The sequence below is a fragment of the Helianthus annuus genome, chromosome 4, assembly GCF_002127325.2.
Source record: "Helianthus annuus cultivar XRQ/B chromosome 4, HanXRQr2.0-SUNRISE, whole genome shotgun sequence".
NCBI classification, from domain to species: Eukaryota; Viridiplantae; Streptophyta; class Magnoliopsida; order Asterales; family Asteraceae; genus Helianthus; species Helianthus annuus.
The window spans coordinates 5,109,983-5,131,950 of NC_035436.2; the positions used below are offsets into that span (position 1 = coordinate 5,109,983).

The 21,968-nt window shown below is 37.5% G+C and overlaps 1 protein-coding gene and 1 long non-coding RNA gene across 3 annotated transcripts; one reads left to right on the plus strand and one right to left on the minus strand.

Moving 5' to 3' along the window:
• Window positions 1-465: 465 nt before the first annotated feature.
• On the minus strand, window positions 466-4,871 carry LOC110935595. Of its 2 annotated transcripts, none has more exons than XR_004891946.1 (3): window positions 4,637-4,871; window positions 1,341-2,671; window positions 466-828 (listed from the first exon to the last, which is right to left on the minus strand). It is a non-coding gene; the product is annotated as an uncharacterized LOC110935595 (long non-coding RNA). The 2 variants fall into 2 exon arrangements; XR_002589219.2 differs by having other exon boundaries at window positions 466-838.
• A 2,488-nt stretch (window positions 4,872-7,359) lies between these two features.
• On the plus strand, window positions 7,360-20,713 carry LOC110935594 (peroxisome biogenesis protein 2). The gene is made up of 8 exons (XM_022177965.2): window positions 7,360-7,717; window positions 10,301-10,414; window positions 14,725-14,878; window positions 15,463-15,599; window positions 16,642-16,742; window positions 17,443-17,560; window positions 18,697-18,863; window positions 20,422-20,713. The coding sequence occupies exons 1-8, from the start codon at window positions 7,577-7,579 to the stop codon at window positions 20,531-20,533; spliced, it is 1,044 nt and encodes a 347-aa protein (XP_022033657.1). The 5' UTR covers window positions 7,360-7,576; the 3' UTR covers window positions 20,534-20,713.
• Window positions 20,714-21,968: the final 1,255 nt, after the last annotated feature.

A 21,968-nucleotide genomic window follows, 5' to 3' on the forward strand; every position in this document is an offset into this window, starting at 1 on the left:
TTTGGATGCTGATGGTGACATTTTTGTTGCTTTCAATGAGCGTGCATTTCTGGTTTGTAGACATTGCTATGAGTACGAAAGAAGAGACGGAAATCAAGCTTGCCCACAATGCAAGACTTGATATAATAGGCACAAAGGTTAGCTTATGTTCATCAAGGCTTGTTATGGCTAAAGTCAAAAAGAGTTGGGTGAGTTGGATAACAAGTCAAAACGGGTCGGGTGATGTGAGTAACAAGTCAAAACATGTCAAGTGGTTTGATCCACAACCACTATTTTGTTCTTTCTATAAAATATAAATATAAATGATTACAGTTCAATACTTTTTTTTTGTGAAAACTATATCTTGGTAAGGATAATGTAAACAAATTGTGTTTGTGAGGTAGAGTGCTTATGTGTTAGACAACAATGTAAATGATTGTAAAGTGTAAATGACAATGAACACCGAAATTTATACGAGGAAAAAGCCCTTGATCTTTAGAAGATCTCCGGCACAAAAAACCTCGGGTGATGGAAACTACCAATCACCAACTATATTGAACAAACAATTTGATACAACTTTGGATGATATTGAGCTTGATACAAGTGATTGCTAGTGTACGGGTTTGAGAGCAGTTTGAATATTGCAAGAGAGTTCGAGACCTGAGTGTTGTGTGTATATGCCTAATAAGCTCAATATCCCTTAATTATAATTGGAAATATCTAATAACTAACTAAACGAGAAATGGGGGAGCTCCCATGATCGCCCACAAGAGTTGATTCCTCACTTGCACATGCTTAATTCCAAGCACATTCCACGATATTCCAACTTGACCAAGTCCACCTAGTTACCTATATAAAACTACAACATATCAAAGTCAATTATTAGAAACTGTTATATGAACTAAGGATCCTTGATCGGTTGATCCTTCCATTACCCGCTGCATATTTTAAGGATAACATATCCTGGATACACAAAAGGATCAATGATCCATTAGGATTGAAAATCAGCCCTAAAATTGCCCCCAATATGACGGTTGTGATTGTGGGTCACAGTTGGCATATTCATTTAACTTCAAATTAGTCGTTAAGTGGCAGACGATAGGACTCGCTCAGGCTATGAACCATCATAGCGATTTATATGGAATTATTAACTCCCAATTCTTTTAAAATCCGGAGATCAACATCATAAATCCTCAGGTATAGCTTTCTCCTTCTCTCTTCTCTTTTTGAAAAATTTTTGAATTCCGGCAAAGATGCATACTTGTTCCTCACCGAAATCCGGTTCCAAAAAATCTGATAACTCATCCAAATCACAAAACCTGTTAAAGGACCCATCTCTTAAGATCTGTAAGTTCACAAACCTGAAATCCTGCTTTCCCCCAGAAACTGTTTTCCGACCCTACGATCCATTTGTACGAAGCGACGACGTCTCGGAGGCTTGGATTTGTTTCCCTACACTTCCTTTTCTCTTAGAGAATTCACCATTACAATCAGCATGTTCAAGGTTCAAATTGGAGTAGTCGAGACTTTACATGGACCAAACAATTAGAGGTATATGACACATATATGGAACCGTAATCTGAGAATATTTGGTTTATAGCCGGTTAGACCCAAATTGGACCTTATCCCAAACCGAGTATCCATGTTTTGTTCGGAGTTTCACTCACTTTTGTATGAACATATAACTATGTTTTTTGGTGATAATTGTTCTTTGGTTCACCTTAGAGTCAAAACATCGAAACGTTTCATAACCAATTCTTTAAGACAAACCAAAGAGAGGTGATTAATGCAACAATGAGTGAACGTGATGTTTTTGCTATAATGCCTAGTGGAGGTGGAAAAAACCTGACCTATCAGGTAGTTTTTGCTTCTATAATGATTTAATCTTTTTACTTCTGGAATTTGCATTCTTTGTTTTGAACAATGCTGGTTTTATTGCAGCTACATGCTTCAATCGGAAAAGGCGTAACATTGGTAATCTCACCACTTATTTCACTTATTGAAGATCAAATTACGCATCTCGAAAGGGTACGCATTTGAATTTCCTTCATGTAAACATTTTCTAATTATCTATATTGGGAACTAAATCTTCAAATGCATACCATTCCGAGATGCGTAATTTGATCTTCAATAAGTGAAATAAGTGGGGAGATTACCAATGTTGCACCTTTTCTGATTGAAGCAGGTAGCTGCAATAAAACCAACATTGTTCAAAACAAAGAATGTGAATTCCAGAATTAAAAAGATAAAATCATTATAGAAGCAAAAACTACTTGATAGGTCAGACCTTTTCCACCTCCACTAGGCATTATAGCAAAAACATCACGTCCGCTCATTGTTGCATTAATCATCTCTCTTTGGTTTGTCTTAAAGAATTGGTTATGAAACGTTTCGATGTTTTGACTCTGAGGTGAACCAAGGAACAATTATCACCCAAAAACATAGTTATATGTTCATACAGAAGTGAGTGAAACTCCGAACAAAACATGGATACGCGGTCTGGGGTTCGGTCCAATTTGGGGCCCAACCGGCTATAAACCAAATATTCTCAGATTACGGTTCTATATAGGTGTCACGTACCTCCAACTGTTTTGTCTATGTAAAATCTTTCGACTACTCCAATTTAAACCTTCAACAATAATGACTTCCTCATGCTTCAAGATGTATTGTACTCCCTCCACGTCAGCTTTACCTGAAAAAGATATGTTAATATTATTATTACCAGCTGAGGAATGATACCGATAGGAATGATACCGATGGTGAATTCCATCTATTATTTTGGGGTGATCAATAGAATATTATGTTATCATATTCCTCTTGCATGTAGGTGGTTGTGTTAGTATGAGCATCTTCTCATCCTGAAGGTTTTTCTTAGGCTCTTGAATTCGTTTGCTCAGCGTTTTACTATGATTAAAGCAATCAAACAAATATCAGGTCCGGTAATTTTGTCAATTTGGATGCAGCTAAAGATTTAAGCAAATAAGGAGAAGGAGAGATACAGAATCTATTAAGATGATTTCGATAAAAAGTAAAGGTGACAGGATGCATGGGTTGGGTGAGTAGGGTAATGGGTCGAAGTAGGTTCAAGTTTAAAAGGGTCATCTTTAATGGATTGCAGAAAAGAAAAAAAATTATTACAGCTATACCCAAATTTCAAAATTAAATGATTTAGAAGGTTACAAACTTAATCTGTCAAAAACTTATTTATTAGGATGCTCCATATCATAAGTTAATCTATGGACACAATGGGAAGTATGTTTTACAAGTTCAAGAGAGAGGGTATAGGATGAGCTCGTATCGAATTTCTTCAAAGACAGAACTGCAACAAAGAAACTAAAAGTAAAGTTCCAGACTTGATATCACCAGAAAGAGCGAAATAACAAAAATCCCAACATATGCAATCAATATATTTCAGTAGAGCGTCTTTGGCCAAGCAGAGAGAAAAAAAGGGCATCTTTTCTTTTGGTGAATTCATCCATATCCACCGAAAATGTTTCTCCTTATCAAACCAATATCAAACAATTAAGAACAGTAGAATAGAAAGAATTACAACGAATAAAACAACCTACTTCAAAGTTTAAACATGTTTATTGTCAGTGTCAAAGCCTACGTAGAAATTTAAACGACATATAATGAATCCAATTTTAAAGTACCATTAAAAATGAGCAGTGGCGGATCTAGAAATTCTCGCCAGCAATGGCGAACCCGGATTTTTTTTCTTGGGGGCAGAACTTTTTGGGTCGTTTTCCTATCGGTAAATATCAAAAAACTGATACGGTTCAGGTCAGGCAAGTCGGGTCGAGCAAAAATTGTCGTGTCGGCCAAAACTAATGTTTAATTCAAATAATCTAACAATTAATCTAGCTTAACAGCCTCAGTTAGCTAATTATTCTCATTCCTCAATCAATAATCAACTTCACTAGTTGATTGCAACGAACGATGACAGTAACTATTTAATTTTTGTTTATCATTCTAGGCCATTGTAGGAAAAACATTTTAAGATGCCTATGCCTTAATCAATTGACTACTAACTAAGGTCCTTGTTGAGTGTTTTCAATATACCCTAGCCTACTTATATATAATTAACTAGTTATTTTTTTAACTGCAAGGGACGACGTGTCAACCACCATGACACCGGACGTTGTGGACAAGGTCGACTACTCGACCGCCGCGAGCCCCTTGGCTCTCCCGGATGCGCGAAAACCCGACCTTCACCCGCCCAAAGGCACGACAATGAAATAATCGGTAAAACCTCGTCTCCCATCCAAGACGAACCGGCGCCACCCGTCTTCGGCCTTCACCTGGATGCCGCAGAAAATGACGGAGAAAGTAGGAGTCGAACCTGGGTCACAAGGAACACCAAGTCTTTCCACAACCACTCCACCACTACGTCATTAGCATATAATTAACTAGTTAACTTTGCTCATGCTACACGACCTAAATTCGGTAGGTATAACAAATGTAGTATTTTAATTTTTAAACAATCAACATCTACATCCAAGGTAAGTAGTATTTCAAGAGCCACTTGATAAATAAAAACTTCAAAAATATCTAATATACTTGGTATGAGCAAATGCCGACAACTAGTAACAAAACAGTAAATAAATTGGGATTTTCGGACATTGAGGTGTAATAGGATGAGAGAGAAAGAGCTCACCTTGGCGGCCGGCGGCGGAGCTGGTGGTGTGGACAATGACGATGGTCGGAGCTGTGGAGACCAGTGTGAGATAATTTTGCCCTAACGAAGCCGGAATATGATGAACGACGCCGGAATATGATAAAAGATGGCCGCCGCCCGCCGATGATGAGAGATGGCCGCCGGTGATGATGAAAGTGAGCGGCGACTTGAATTAGGAAATTTAGGGTTTGGACTTTGGTGAGCGTGAACGTGAAGTAAAGTGAAGGAAGGATTTCAAATTTTTGGGTATATCTGACTCCACATGGACCCATGACCCACCCCACATATTTGATATATATATTTTTTAATTTAAAATTTAAAATAATTAACATGTCACTAACGGGTCTTAACAGGTTAACGGGTTTTAACCTGTTTAGGCACGAATTTTAAACAGGTCTTATCGTGTCGACCTGTTTAGACACGAAACCTGTTAACTTCGTGTAAGTTCGTGTCGTGTTATCGTGTCCGTGTCAGAATTGTCAGCCCTAGTTATAGGTTTTGATTAAAATGTATCTTAACCTCAAAAATTTGACAACGTAAAAATATAAAGGTTTGAATTTATCAATTATTTGGTGTTTTAATAATGAATATTGAATTTTAATAATCTTAAATATTCGGCATTGGTCGTTAACAGTCTAAACTTAAAAATAACCACTGATAGTCCCAACTATTGACATTTTGGGCACCAATGGACCCTGACTAACAGAACCTTAACGCAGTTAGTCTCTGATCGCCGGAAAATCGTTTTTGGCTAGAAAAAAATTTCTAAAGGTCTGATCTAATGTTATAAAGAGGTTTGCGACGAAAATGATGAATTTTCCGATCAAAAAGTTGAGTTTTCCAACCAAAAAGAAGTTTTCGGCAAAAAAAAAAGTTTTCCGGCAACTTCAATAATGGGGCTTTTACTAGCAAAAGGTTCCAAAAGGTCCGTAATAAGGTTACAAAGAGGTTTGGGATAAAAATGTTGAGTTTTCCTGCTAAAAACGTTTTTCTGGCAACCGGATACTAACGGCGTTAGGGTTGTGTTAGTCAGGGTCCATTAGAGACTAATATGTTAATAGTTGGGATTGCCAATGGTTATTTTTGAAATTGAGATTGTTGATGGCAAACGACAAATAATTGGGATTATTAAAATCCAATATTCTTTTAAATAAATACCAAAATGCCAATTGGTTATTAAATATAGGGAATATTTTATAGAACACTAAGAAAGTTTTAGAATATTTTATATAGTGGCCAATTGCTAATCTTATAATTTACCTAAATAACAATAATAGGTAAACTATCATATATGTCATTTATTTATTTTTTAAAACAAGTTGAAATAACTAATTAATAAAAGAGAAAATCTACATTAAATATTCAATAAACACATTTCTAGAATGAAAAAATAAAAAACCATTATCGTCTAACCCTACCCTCGTCCAACACACCACTACTCCTACTGTCACCCACGACCACCTCGTCGTCGCATCACACCCTCACCACACCACCGCCAACCGTACCGTTACAACATCATCGCACCACCCCACAACATGCAATCTGTTTTCCGTCGGAATTTCGATCTGATGCGTACGTTATTTGATAACAATAACTTGAATAGTGGAAACATCCCATCATCACTGTCAGTGGTGATGATGAGGGTGTGCGGGGAGGACCACCATACAGGGCTTGTGATTTCTAGGGCACATGTTTTTTTTTTTTTTAAAATTCGATATATCCATGTTAATTTTTATAAATAGTATATCCATACCAACTTCAAGATAGACCAATTTACAAAACACTTTTTATGGTTTAGAAGTTAGCTCATTGGCATTAAATGTAGTGATAAAAGGGTAAATAACCATGTTTTAAAGTGTTTAAGTAGTTGGTTTTAAGTGTTAATTATCATAAAACATGGTTGCTTTGAGTTTGATTTGATTTGCAAGTACTCGGAGCTTAACAGATGGGTTTTGGAGCTTATTGGGAGGTTTTCGGGAAGCATTATGAAGGATTGGAAGCTTACATGCAAGACTGGAGCTTAAAAGCGCAAAAAATAGAAGATGTCAGTGAGGTGCGCAACCTTGCGCCTGTTAGCAGATCAGCATGCGAAAATTCGGGTTTTTACACTATATAAAGATATCTAATGTGTTTGTAAAAACACACTATATTTTGTATAGATTTGTGTCGGTTTTAGTGCTTAATGATGGAAACACTATAATTTTAATATATGATCGAAATTTGTAATTTTTCGGGACAAATAAGAGTGTGGCAGACAGTTGTTTGACACGAATAAAAATTACACCGAGTCAATCAATTAAAACAAAACGCTGTCATGATTTTATAAAAAAACAATGACAAAACTATAAATTTGAACTGATGATAAAATCGTAATTTGGCTGGAAGAAAAAAAAAACCAAAACCAATGGCAAAATTGTAAATTTAAACAATCTGAATGGTTAAATCCTTTAATCTGAATTGATCAGATATTTGTCTCGGTTAAGCAATATACTAGCTCTTAATGGTTCAGACCTCTGGTTCAACACTTAATTATTCAGACTTCTTACTAATTCAACACTTAATCATTCAAAAGTTGACAAATATCCTCTAAGAAATATTCGGCTTACCGTCACATAGCGTAGGTGAAGCATTAAGTAGTACTTATATTAATTAATTCTTTAAAACCAACCATGGTCAACACTTTATGCTAGAATCATCTTTTCCAAAAATCCAACCACTACTATAAATAAAAATAAATTAAATTGAAATAAAATTATCTCGAATGGCTACCTCCCACCATGAAACCATAAACCATCTCCGCCAGTGAACGAAACCAAATCACATAAATATCCCGATAACCGTCTCTAATCTCGCCGGCACCGGCGATTCGTTTATATTATTCATATAAAAATTTAAAATATCCGAACACAAATTCATAAGATGCGAGAAACGCTAGCGTCAACGTCGTCTTCAACATCACCGGCGACGGCGTCCGGTGGTGTTCCGCCGGCTGAATCGGCTTGGATTACTACATGTGAAAGAATATCACCTCGCTGGCAATCATTCGCACTTCCTCCTCAGGTATTGATTATTGTTTAATTTATTAGTTAATTGTTTTTCATGCTGTTTCGCATCGGAAATGATACAATCAGTGTTGCTGTTTGTAATTCGATTTGCAGTTTTGTTAGGTTAAAATTTCATGTGTACTAGCTCAAATTGTAGTTTTAGGTTGTAGTGAGTGAAGTTCGTTTGAAATTGTTGTAATTAGGAAATTATTCAATCTGTTCTGTGACTTTTCGCGTTTGTAATTTGGATTACGGTTCTGTTAGTTTGAGATTTCATGTTTACTTGCTGATGCGGGCCCAAGCGTGGAAGAGCGGGCCATCCGGTACTTGGAGGCCCAGGATCGCGTCACAAAAGGGGCTTCATTGAAATGGCTCTAACTTGGGCTACGGGAGTCCGTTTGGGGCGTGTGACCAGTCAAAACGAACGGGAGAACGAGCTCTATCTTGCTGCAAACGCCTACGGCGGTTTGGGTCATCGTCCGGGCCGAAAAAACGCTTATTTCTATTAGTTTTTTCCATTTTTATGTTTTTCAAGTATTTTGGGCATTTTGTTTTTGGGCTTGTGTTTGGCCCGTTGTCTTTTTTAGGCCCGTTTCGAATTTCTGTCTCTATTTATGTATTGCCCTAATCATTTGATGAATCAGAATTGAATTTTGAGAAAAACAGTTTTTCACTTCAAATTCCGAGCCCTTTGGGTTGAATTTTGGGGTTGGGGAAGAACGACACGGGCATTCACAGAATCAACGTGTTTGATCTTCATTATCGTACTACGCACTACATCACTTGCTCAAATTGTAGTTTTAGGCTATGGAGATCGGAGTTCCTGAATGAACTCGTCAGATTAGCTAATTGTTGTAATTAGGAAATGATATAATAAGTTTTACTGTTCTGTGATTTTCGCATTTGAAATTTGAATTACCGTTCTGTTAGTTTGAGATTTCATGTGTACTTGCTTAAATTGTAGTTAGTTTTAGGCTATGGAGATTCATTGGAGTTCCTAAATGAACTCGCCAGATTAGCAAATTGTTGTAACTAGGAAATGATATAAGACCATGCGTAGTGGTTTTATCAATAATGCCCCCATCATGGGGCATTTTCTGCCATGTGGCAGTCCAGTCAACATGGGGGCATTATTGGGCGTTATTGTAAAAGTGGCTTAGTGGGAATAATGCCCAATAACGCCCCTTCCAATCATTAAACAATTATTTTTTTATAGAGAAAAGGATAAAAAGAAAATAAGAAAATGAAACATACAGTTGGACCACTCCCATTGGCCAGATGCAATTTTCAGTTGGACCACTTCAGCGTTATTTTAAAAACGGCGGAATCAATTTTGTCAAAGAACACGCCGGAAAACGCCCGGGTGTAATGGGTGGGGGGTGTGTTTCGGCGTTTTTTTTTTTAATTTAAAAAAAAAAACGCCCCACTACGGGGGGTCTAATAAGTGTTACTGTTCTGTGACTTTTCGCGTTTGAAATCTGGATTACAGTGCACTAATTCTAACGTTATTTTACTAATTTCGTGAAAATAACGTTAGAAGAGGGGGATGGTTAATCATGCATCATGTGGTGGCGTTGATAGCTGAAAGACAAAAGGGTACATGCACTAATCGGCCTTTGTCCCGATTGTTGAGTGTTATGTGCCTTGTGTCCAAGGCTTGATGCAAAACTACTATCGAGCTGGGGGTCTCACTGGAAGCAGCCTCTCTATTCCTACGGGGTAGAGGTAAGGCTGTCTACATCTTACCCTCCTTAGACCCTACCTTAGCTTTGCTATTGATGGGATTTACTGAGTATGATGATGAATTGATGATGATGATGACGACTGTGGTTTTAGGCTATGGAGATTGGAGTTCCTAAATGAACTTGCCAGATTAGCAAACTGTCTTTTGAAACTGTTGTAAGTAGGAATATTCTGCTGAACTAAATAAGTAGTTATTTGTGTTCACACTGTAGTTTTAGGCTAAGGAGACGGGAGTTTCTAAATGAACTCGCCAGATTGACAAACTGTCATTTGAAAATGTTGTAATTAGGCATCTCCCGTCGAACTAAATAAGTAGTTATATGCTAAGTTACCTACCGGATACAACACGATGTTCAGAAATCAGAACCACTCAACCACATAAAATCCAACATTATAACTCCATCTATCCAGGAGAGAGTTTGCGTTTTCACTTGTAATCGTGTCAGTGCCGAGTTTGGTTGTGCAGTTTCAAAATGATTGTTGCAACTTAAAGTGAGAATCAGATAATCAGCAGATTGAAAGCAAGTTAGTTCAACCTGAAGATAAATTTGTACTTTTTAAACCCACCAGCAGTAATCAGTTTGAAATAAGCCTGATGCAAAGTGCTTAGCGAAAACTTCTTTCAGCCTAAAATAAGCAGATAAGCATAAACACGTTTCTTCATCCAAACACTAACGGTGTACAATGTAAATCTGCTTTTATTGTAAGCAGTCCAATACTATATTCATCATGTTCATTTAATTTATGCTGTCAAATGCTAAGTTGATCATGATTCAGTTATATACGAAAAGAAAGGGGAATCGTTATCCAATGCATAGTATGTAACAACGTATAACATGTTTTAAATTCTTTGCAGGCTGCAATTCCGATTGTGATATCCAGAGTTAACCAGGTGGATGCAGCAAGGCTTGATGTAGAGATGTCAGCCATGTTGAAAGAGCAATTGGTTAAGGTTTTCTCTGTAATGAAGGTATATCACATAATACGGGTTTTGGTTTATGTTATTTAGGGCAAAATGTCACTATAAAATTAACCAAGTTAGACCATTGTTCCTAGGGCTGTAAACGAACCGGACGTTCAATGAACAAACACGAACAAGAAATTTCGTTCGATAAGTTAAACAAACGAACATGAACAGAGGTTGGGTTCGTTCGTTTATGTTCGTGAGCGTTCGGTAATGTGTTCATTTATGTTTGCTTGTTTATGTTCATTTGTGTACGTTCGTTTAGAGGTTTTTCTATGTTATATTTTTATTTAATTGGTTTTAGTTTTTAAAAACTTGAAACCGTAGTTATACTATACTCCTCTGCCAAGATCCCTCATTTGACCATTTCGATAACTTCTTATTTGTGTTACTTATGTTTATGATAATTATGTCGACAATGTTCGGATAGTTATGTTAAGTTCTTATTTATTTTTGGTGGATTCTTCGTAATCTTTCTAATGAAAAATGGTGTTTTTTTAAATGAATATATAACGTTCGTTTGTGTTTATTTACCTTCATGAACATTTGTTTGTGTTTGTTTGCATTCGTTTACGTGTGTTCATGAACATGTTGATTTCCTTAATGAACGAACACGAACACGAACACGGACAAAGACTTATTTGTCTTCGTTCGGTTCGTTTACAGCCCTACGCCCCTACCTATTGTCACGGAGTAACTTCTGACTCACGTGTAGCAACTTAGACTTGATCTAAGTTAAGCTTTTGTGCCCAACGATGATAAGGTTTTGTGGGAATCAAGTGATGATTGCAAGTGTTGCTTACAAAGAAACAACTTAGTATTGATTACAAGATGTTTACAAAGGAGAGTTTACAAGTACAAGTGTGGTAACTTGCTAAGATGTTGGGTGATCTCCAAATGAGATCCCTTCCACCTATTTATACATGCTATCTACTAGTTCTAGAGAATTCCATCTAGATAATTCTACACATAATATCTTGGATATTTATAAGTTGATTTCTAGAGCCTTCTTGCAAAATATCAAGTGTTTTCAAGGTGTTTCTAGAGAATTCTTGGCTGATCTAGAGTCTTCCGATGGTGCCAAGATGTTCCAGCAACTTGTAGGTTGTTCCGGAAACTTCCGGGCAGCCCTAGATGCTTCTTTAGTGTTCCGGAGTCTTCCGGAACTCGCGAAAAAAATTCTGTATTTAGGCGGATCGTGACATTCTCCCCCACCTAAATTCACGACGCCCTCGTCGTGTCGCTTACGTGGTTGTTGCTTTGTTCTCACGATCTGCATGGCGGATAAGGTTTTGCCTTGGTGCCTTGTATCCGTCTCCATGGGTGCCGTGTGAACCTCCTTGTCCTTGATGAGGTACAAGATGTTGAGGAATGCATCGGGGATGGCGTTGGACCTATCGAAGAATGCCAACCCGAGCACAATTTTGTAGTCGTCCATGGGAACGACTGAGAAAGTAATTTTGCCCTTCCATGTCCTGATCTTGGCTTTGGCATCATAGGTTACGCCTTCGATTGACTTAGGTTCCCCGCCAACAGTCTTCATCATTAGTCCTTCTTTGGTAGTGATCCGCAAACCAAGTCTTTTGGCCTCGTCCCGGGTAATGAAATTGTGACTGGCTCCGGTATCGATTAAGGCTTTTGCTTGTTCTCCGTTAATCTCAAGAGTTACGAACCGAAGACCTTTTGGCTCTCCATTTGAATGACTAACCTTGGCTTTTCTTGAGGGGTCATGAACCATTTTTAACGGCTTCCTTTGGGTTAGACTTAAAGCATTGAGGGCTTGAAGTTGCATTGCTCTTAGACTAGCCTCCTCGCTATCTTCGGCTTCATCATCTTCAGTCCTAATAAGGGCTGTTAACTTAGACTTCTTTGGACAATCGCGTGCATCGTGCGACCCTTCGCAAATGAAGCATCTTCTCCTTGCGGGCTGGTTGCTATTATATCTTGGGGGTTTTGGACCTTCCGTCCTTCGAGTGTAACTTGGTTTTGCTCCCCCACCTATGTCGTCATCAGGTTCTTCGACTACGGGTTTAGTTGGACATTTTTCCTTAAGATCGATCAAGCTTTCAGCTACGGCGATGGCAGTAGCTAAATCTTGAACATTGCGACGATCCAATTCTGTTCTAGCCCAATATTGTAACCCGTCGAGGAAGTAGAAAAGGGAATCCTTTTCCGACAGATCAGGGATTTCAAGGACAAGTGTTGTGAATTCTTTGACATAGTCCTTGAGAGTTCCGGTATGCTTGAGCTTTCTCAGTTTGCTCCTAGCTTCATGCTCAGCATTGACCGGGTAGAATTGTTTCTTTAGTTCTTGGACAAATTCAGCCCAAGTGTTAATAGTGCACGTACCTTTGGTGATGTCCGTGTATCGACGTCTCCACCATAGTGCTGCCGTGTCTTTTAGGTACATGCTGGCCGTCTTGATTTTGGTGGCATCGTCCTTGATTTGCACTCCACCCAAGTATTGTTCCATCTCCCATACGAAGTCGTCAACCGCTCGTGCTTCTCTTTTGCCAAGGAACGGAGATGGTTTTGGGATCTCCACCCTAAGAGCGAAGAGATCGGTGTTGGCTGAATGCACAACTACTTGCTTATTTTCCTTTACTTTAGCTTCCAGGTCGAAGAAGCTTCGATGACAATCACGAATACTATTCTCCACCTCGTTTCGTAGCTTCGACATTTCCTCCTTGAACAATGTCGTAAGCTCGTGACGCCAAACTCCCATGAGAGACTTGACGTCGTCTTTGAAAGCTTCAAAATCAGTTTCCAACGTTTGTAATCGTTGGAATGCATGGTCCAGTTGCGCGCCCAATCCGGTGACCGCTTCCTCTGTGTCGCCAATGCGCTTGTCAAATGTTGCATCTCGTTCTTTCGTAGTTGTGCGTCTTTCATCTCCCTTTGTTTCGGTTGCCATCCCGAATGAATCGTCCCGCTCTGATACCACTTGTCACGGAGTAACTTCTGACTCACGTGTAGCAACTTAGACTTGATCTAAGTTAAGCTTTTGTGCCCAACGATGATAAGGTTTTGTGGGAATCAAGTGATGATTGCAAGTGTTGCTTACAAAGAAACAACTTAGTATTGATTACAAGATGTTTACAAAGGAGAGTTTACAAGTACAAGTGTGGTAACTTGCTAAGATGTTGGGTGATCTCCAAATGAGATCCCTTCCACCTATTTATACATGCTATCTACTAGTTCTAGAGAATTCCATCTAGATAATTCTACACATAATATCTTGGATATTTATAAGTTGATTTCTAGAGCCTTCTTGCAAAATATCAAGTGTTTTCAAGGTGTTTCTAGAGAATTCTTGGCTGATCTAGAGTCTTCCGATGGTGCCAAGATGTTCCAGCAACTTGTAGGTTGTTCCGGAAACTTCCGGGCAGCCCTAGATGCTTCTTTAGTGTTCCGGAGTCTTCCGGAACTCGCGAAAAAAATTCTGTATTTAGGCGGATCGTGACACTATGCTAACATGGCTTTGCCAATAGTGTAAATTAGCTGACATGGTGTTTCTGTTGAATAATAATATGGCGGGATGCCACATCATCAGTTTTGTATAATTTGGATGTCTTATCAACTATTTTCCACAATTGGTACACCATGTCAACATATGTAAACCTGGTGATACAGGTTTGCAGGTCAACTTTTGAAAAACAGTCTGAATACTAGAACAAAAATAAAAATAAAGTGGTTAAATTTAGAGTAAAATGCCATTTTTGTCCTTGAGATTTGGCTAGTTTTGCGACTTTTGTCCAAATGTTTGTTTTTTGCACCTGTATCCAAAAAGTTTAGAATATTGCCATTTTCATCCGGCTCATTAACTCCATCCATTTTTCTCTGTTAAGTCAGGGGTGTTTTCGTCTTTTTTGTTAACTTAAAAGGGCAATTTGGTCTTTTTCAATATATGTACAAGCATATAGCATAATATACAATTATCCAAATTACCTTACTAAATAAAAAAGATGAAAATACCCCTGACTTAACGTAGAAAAATGGACAGAGCTAATAAGCTGGATGAAAATGGCAAGATTTCAAACCTTTTGGATCCAGATGCGGAAAAACAAACCTTTGGACGAAAGTCGCACAACTGGCCAAACCTCAGGGACGAATGGTTACGAAAGTGAAACCACAGGGACTGAAATCGCAATTTCTAAACTAATGGACTGAAAGAGTGATTTTTGACAAACCACAGGGACGAAAACAGTAATTAACTCTAAAAAAAGGTTTAAATGACCAAGGTGGAGTAACTATGAAAAGTATATAGTGACATTTGCTCTTTAATCTATCTCCTATTCTTAACTTTTTGGGAATAGCCAGGATTATTATTTCAATACGAAGCTGAACTTGATGCATGCCTTGAGTTTCTTATATGGAGGTTCTCCATATGGGTTGATAAACCTACACCAGGAAATGCTCTCATGAATCTAAGATATAGAGATGAACGGGCCATTGAGATGAGAGAAAAAGGTAAGAGGTCCTATGTTAGTTCAGCTCGAATTTATAACTTAGTTGTTCATATTATAGATTTGTATTTGTAGCCATAATTTTTTGACAGATTGACCTGCAAACATTTTCTTTTTGTCTATTTATGGTTATTTTATAAATACTTAATTCATGAATTAAGATTAGGAAAAGAAGCTTTTCACAAGAATAACATAACAATGATTAATGAGATTCTATGCGTTAAGATATATTTTGGGTGACTTTCAACTCGTTTGACCCGTTCCTCTTTTGGATAATTGTATTAAATTGACCCATTTGAGATGAAACACAAGAAAAATCGACGCATTTGTAAGTAAATGGGTTGAAATTGCCACCTCTACAATACTACTGTTCAGTGATACCTTTATCGGAAGCTCGTGCTCAAAGTTATACGGTTTGATTGGTGCTCTAACTGAATTAAAAGAATATTTTGTATTTGTATAAATAACATATAAGAAGTTAAGAACTATAATATGTGCTTATAATTACCTTATCCAGTTTTTATGAAATTAGGACCAAACATAATTTTATCTTATGTGGCTTACATCTTCATTAATTTCAATATCCAGTTAGAACGGGCTTGGAGGGACCCGGGCTCACTATGGCTCAAAAGATATGGTATTGTATTGCCACAGTTGGTGGCCAATATATATGGACCCGTCTACAATCCTTTTCTGCTTTTCGCAGATGGGGTGATTCTGAACAGGTATACGATATTCCATTTGAACGTTGTCGAACTCTAATCTTAGTACCTCATTTATTTTCAAGGTATTTAAATCTTGTGTTTGGTACCGAACGAACATGAATAGAGGCAAGTTCGTGTTTGTTCATTTAACTTTAACCGAACACGAACACCAACATATAATCGAACACATTTTACTGTTCGTGTTCGTTTATGTTCGTTCGTTTAAAACCTAAACGAATAGTTCACGAACATAAACAAACAAACTTAAACGAACATAGTTTAACAAACAATAAACAAGCTAAGGTAGGGTCTAAGGAGGGTAAGATGTAGGCAGCCTTACCTCTACCCCGAAGGAATAGAGAGGCTGCTTCCAATGAGAACCCCGGCTCCATATTAGTTTTGCATCAAGCCTTGGACATAAGGCGCATAACTCTCGGCAAAAAGGCCTATTAGTGCATGTACCCTCTTGTCTTTCGGCTATCAACGCCACTACATGATGCATGATTAAAAGTCCCCTGCTTTTAACGTTATAATCATGAAAAAAAAACGTTAAAATTAGTGCAATTAATTGAACAAACATAAATGAACACAATTGACTAAACATAAACGAACATAAAGTAATTCTTTTTATATAAACTAGTGATTAATTAACGATAAATTATGTTGGAAAACCCCTTTTGTTAATAGAAAGCTCAATTACCGATTAGTTATATTTATCTAAGTAGTTAGAAAGTTCCTTTTAGTTTTAATATTAATATATAACTACTTATGTATTTAAATTGGAAACGAACATAAACAAATGTAAATAAACGAACATAAATGAACGAACACTAATGGACGTTCACGAACATAAATGAACAAACAAAACGTGTATTTATGTTCGTTTGTTCGTTTAATTAAATGAACGAAAAATTGTGTTCATGTACTTCCCGCCGAACAAGTTCTCGAACAATTCATGAACTTTGGTTCGTTTACAGGCCTATGCTGGAATCAGAATTGAATTTTCATATTTCATATTTCCTACCTCTATTATGTTCTCTCACCCATTTGTTTTCATGGACAGAGGTCTGTGGCTAATAGAGCTTGGTATATAATACAACGCATTGAAGGGTTTTATAAAGCTGCATCTTTCACCAATTTGCTTATATTTCTATACACCGGGAGGTATGCTATAAGCTCTCCGAGCTATTCTTATTTGGATAAGAGTAAATGCCATTTTCGTCCCTGAGGTTTGGTCAGTTTTGCGACTTTTGTCCAAAGGTTTGTTTTTCCGCATCTGGATCCAAAAGGTTTGAAATCTTGCCATTTTTATCCGACTCGTTAACTCTATCCATTTTTCTCCGTTAAGTCAGGGGTATTTTCGTCTTTTTTATTTAGTAAGGGTATTTTGAATACTTGGACATTAGGCTAAATGATTGTACATAAAGTGAAAAAGACCAAATTGCCCTTTAAATTAACAAAAAAGACGAAAATACCCTGACTTAACGGAGAAAAATGGATGAAGTTAATGAGCTGTATGAAAATGGCAAGATTTCAAACCTTTTGGATCCAGATGCGGAAAACTAAACCTTTGGACTAAAGTCGCCAAACTAGCCAAACCTCAGGAGTCAGGAACGAAAATGACATTTTACTCTTTGGATAATTATGCTGATTTATTATTTTTAGTTACTACAAACTGAAAACTACCATTAAATCGAATTAAGGTTCTTGTTATAGTGTGGGAGTTTTTCATTGTTCTTACGAATAATAACCGACACCTTTTTTGACCCTTTTGCATACATTGATCGAAGCACCAGTTTCAATCAGTTCAAAATATTTGAATCTAGATATTAACAGTTGGTTATTATTTTAATTATAATCACAGATATAGGAATCTGATTGAGAGAGCTCTACGAGCCAGACTTGTTTACGGGAGCCCTCATATGAACCGCGCTGTTAGCTTCGAGTACATGAATCGTCAGTTAGTTTGGAATGAATTTTCGGTAATATTTACTCTCATTTGACTTTTATATGAATAAATTTGACTCTCTTGCATTCACATTAACTCTTTGGATGAATGTGTCAAATTGATTGTGTTGTTTTTTTAATCATTTTGACACATTAAATTTTTAAATCTATTTCTTTATAAAAGTTAAAAGTGTTAGTGAAATGATATAACCTTTGTAAATTATATTTGACACTGATTTTTTTAAAAGAGTAAAGTACACGCATGGTCCCTGTGGTTGACCAAAATTTTGGATTTGGTCCCTAACGTACACGGATGGTCTCAATGGTTTGCATTTTGTAACGAATTTAGTCCTCAACCTTTGACAAACGTACATGGATGGTCCCTTTGGTTTGTACTTTGTAACGCATTTAGTCCCTAACTTGGACCAGCTGAAACCTTTAGATTTGTTAGTTGGGGACTAAACGGGTTACAAAGTGCAAACCTTAGGGACCATCCGTGTACTTTTGAAAAGCTAGAGACCAAATCCAAAATTTTGGTTAACCACAGGGACCATCCGTGTACTTTATTCGTTTAAAAATAGAGTGAATTTCAAGGATTGTCCTTTTTCTTTATACCCATTTTCAGGCGCTGTCCTTTATGTTCAAAATTGACGAGTTTTGTCCTTTATGTTTTCATATCATACACGTTTTGTCCTTTAGGCCTAACCCAGTTAGTTTTTTCAGTTAAATTTGGTCGTATGTTAAATCTGCCGTTGAACTTACCTTTGAATTGACAAAAATGCCCTCATGTGCAAAGCATATGACCAAATTTAACTGAAAAAACTAACTGGGTTAGGCCTAAAGGACAAAACGTGTATGATATGAAAACATAAAGGACAAAACTCGTCAATTTTGAACATAAAGGAAAGCGCCTGAAAATGAGTATAAAGATAAAGGACAATCCTTGAAATTCACTCTTTAAAAATAAAAACCAAAAAATATAGGATGAAAGTGTTCAAGATCAACCCAACCCTCCCATTTTTTCATATCTAGTAAAGTGGATCATCGAATTCTATTCATCATGTTTTGTTGTTCCATGAAAATGCATGGGGTAGAATGGTAAATATCACAAGGCTGACTGTGTTCGATATGAGCTCTAATTTCGCGTAGTTGATCATTTTGACTTTTACAGGAAATGTTGCTGTTACTGCTTCCTATTCTTAATTCGGCTTCAATTAAAAGTATTTTTCGTCCGTTTTCAAAGGATAAATCTTCAGGTTCCACCGGGGATGAAACCCAATGCCCCATTTGTCACATTAATCCGACCATCGGATATGTAGCTCTTCCATGTCAGCACAGGTAAATATTCGTCAAATTACAGCAATTTAATATGTATATCATTTTTAATTTCATAATATCATATTGAGTAAAATGCGATTTTCGTCCTTGAGGTTTGGCGAGTTTTGCGATTTTCGTCCAAAGGTTTGTTCTTCCACATCTGGATCCAAAAGGTTTGAAATCTTGCCATTTTCATCCGGCTCGTTAAATCCATCCATTGTCTCCATTAAATTAGGGGTATTTTCGTCTTTTTTGTTAACTTAAAGGGCAATTCAGTCTTTTGAATACTTGTACATTATGCTAAATGCTTGTACATAAAGGGAGAAAGACCGAATTGCCCTTTAAAAAGGATAGGTGCACGGTATCCTTAGCCGCGGAGGGGATCTCTCCTCCCGGTTCACTACCCGACAAAGATCCCTGGCGGTAAATATCCTCTTGTCATACTCGAGTGGGATCGAACCCAAGACCTCTCCGTGTGAGGGTCCCCGAGAGAGTTAGCGAGGATGTCGGTGGCCACTGGGCCAAGACCCAGTGGTTCGAATTGCCCTTTAAGTTAACAAAAAAGACGGAAATACCTCTGACTTAACGGAGAAAAACGGATGGAGTTAACGAACAGGATGAAAATGACAAGATTTCAAACCTTTTTTATTCAGATGCGGAAAACCAAACCTTTGGACGAAAATCACAAAACTGACCAAACCTCAGGGTCGAAAATGGCATTTTACTCATCTTTTTTGAAAGGAAAATATTATATTTACTAACATAGTAAATAAATAAAATCTAAGATGATTAACAGTAACACCATTTTTTCCTATTGCTGTATTCCTTGGAATAGATTGTTCTAAGTAACTAATTTATTTAATTATGTTTAATATTGAACGAGTAAACAACGATATACGATACTTTTGATGTTTTCATAGGGTGAATATGATAACTGACAAATAAACAAATCGACCCGTTATAAGTGAGTCTGCCGAAATTGACATTGCTTGTATAAAACATAAGAAAGGGACAAAAGTGGTTACGGGTCAACGAGACCCGAACCAATAAAATAGTCCATTTCAACCAAAACCCATTTACTCTCATACCCATCCGACCATACGAAAGATGAATTACCACTTTGAAAGTTACGTCAAATGTCGATTAAAGCCTTAATTGATACCTAAAACAATTTTCAAGAAAGAGTTAATTACTGTTTTCGTCCCCGTGGTTTGTCAAAAATCACTATTTCAGTCCATTAGTTTAAAAATTGCAATTTCAGTCCCTATGGTTTCACTTTCATAACTATTTCAGTCCCTGTGGTTTCACTTTTGTAACCATTTCAATCCATTATTCTGTTAAATACAGGGACTGAAATGGTTACGAGGTGGACTGAAATGGTTACGAAAGCGAAACTACAGGGACTGAAATCGCAAATCTTAAATTAATGGACTGAAATAGTGATTTTTGACAAACCACAGGGACAAAAACAGTAATTAACTCTTCAAGAAATTTGTATATTTTAAGGTTAAAATTTGTTTTATATTTTAAGGTTAAAATTTGTTTTATTCATATTTTATTTTTGTTTTTATTTTGTCAGGTATTGTTACTATTGTCTTAGAACACGGTGTGCTGCAACAACATCATTTCGGTGCTCGAGATGTAGTGAACCAGTTGTTGCGATGCAACGACATGGTTCCATCAACACATAGTAAGTAAATCAAGTATATGCTACAGCAAAAAAAATATTGAAGGGCTAGTACAAATACAACTACATATTTGTTGGAAAAAACATTTGAAAAAAAAAATTTGTTTTTGATTTTTTTAGCAATAGAAAATTCTTCCATGGAGTCTGTTTGGAAATTTAAAAGCGATTATTTGTGTTATTGTAATTTCAAGTAGCAGATCGTTTTTGAATTTGCATGATATATATTTATCATGTTTACCAAAAAAAAATGAATATTAACATTAAATTATGGTTTTAAAATTTGTAACGTTTATACCCTTTTTTTTCCATAATAAGCGTCATTGGGTCTCACTGATTAGGCTGGAGGGTGTGGTTGGAGCCCCCTAGGGGCCTTTATCAGGCCACGTAAGCGCCACATAGGATCCACCTCAGCCATGGAGCCCACTTTAATTTGCATGGTGTGGATGAAGCCCCTAATTAAACAAAATTAAAAAAAAAGATTTCATTAGTTTAAATCAAGTGGGCCCCACCTGATAAAGCCCTTCTCCCTTGTTACCATGATGGAGCCCCAACCCTGGGCTTATAGCTTAGTGGTTATGGAAATGAGGGAAGACTTTTGACTGAAAGGTCTCAAGTTCGATTCCTGATCCACCCGGGTTTTACCAGCTCTGCATTGTCGTGCCCTCGGGCGGGTGCAGGGTCGGGTTTTCCCCGGAACTGGTGGCATGGTGGGCTAGGGGCTCCGTGCGTGCAGGTTGGGCTGCCGCGGGCTACCTTTCGGCCAATGGGTGCCGCGTACGGAGTACCCGGCGATTCTTATGTTGGACGTTCAAAAAAAAACCATGATGGAGCCCCTCCTATAGCCCCCCCCCCCATCCGAGGGCGTAGAGGTATAGCGCCCCGGGGCGCTATAGATGATGAGTTGGCGGAGGGTGGCGCCTCCACACCCTTCGGCCTTACTGTTACCGTTTTGGGTTTGAAGGGTTTTATTATGCACCCTCACTTTACACTAAGCTACGCCTCTTTTGTTAACCCATTAACTATGTTAATGGGAATGATGGTGGGGCCCATGGATAACCAATCACATGTCACCTTTTTTTTTCTAACCCACAACACATAGTTAACGGGTATTTAGTTAATGGTCAAGTTCTTATGTGACAATGACATGACAGTGATGTGGTAATTAGTTTAGTTAACCCACAACACATAATCTCAGACAGGCACTATGTGCAGCACTCTCGACCAGCTATTTTGTTCTGCTTGTTGATGTGGGTCATTGGTTTTGTTTTATCATGGACTCATGATGAGAGGGTCATTGATGTGGCCTCAACTCTTGACGAGTGGTATGCCTGTTACAGAGCATTCTTTAAAGTGAGCCTTTCTCATATGAGAACCTAAAGCGTTTCAACACAAATGAGTATACGCGATCTTCAAGCATTTGACCAATCACATTCTATCAC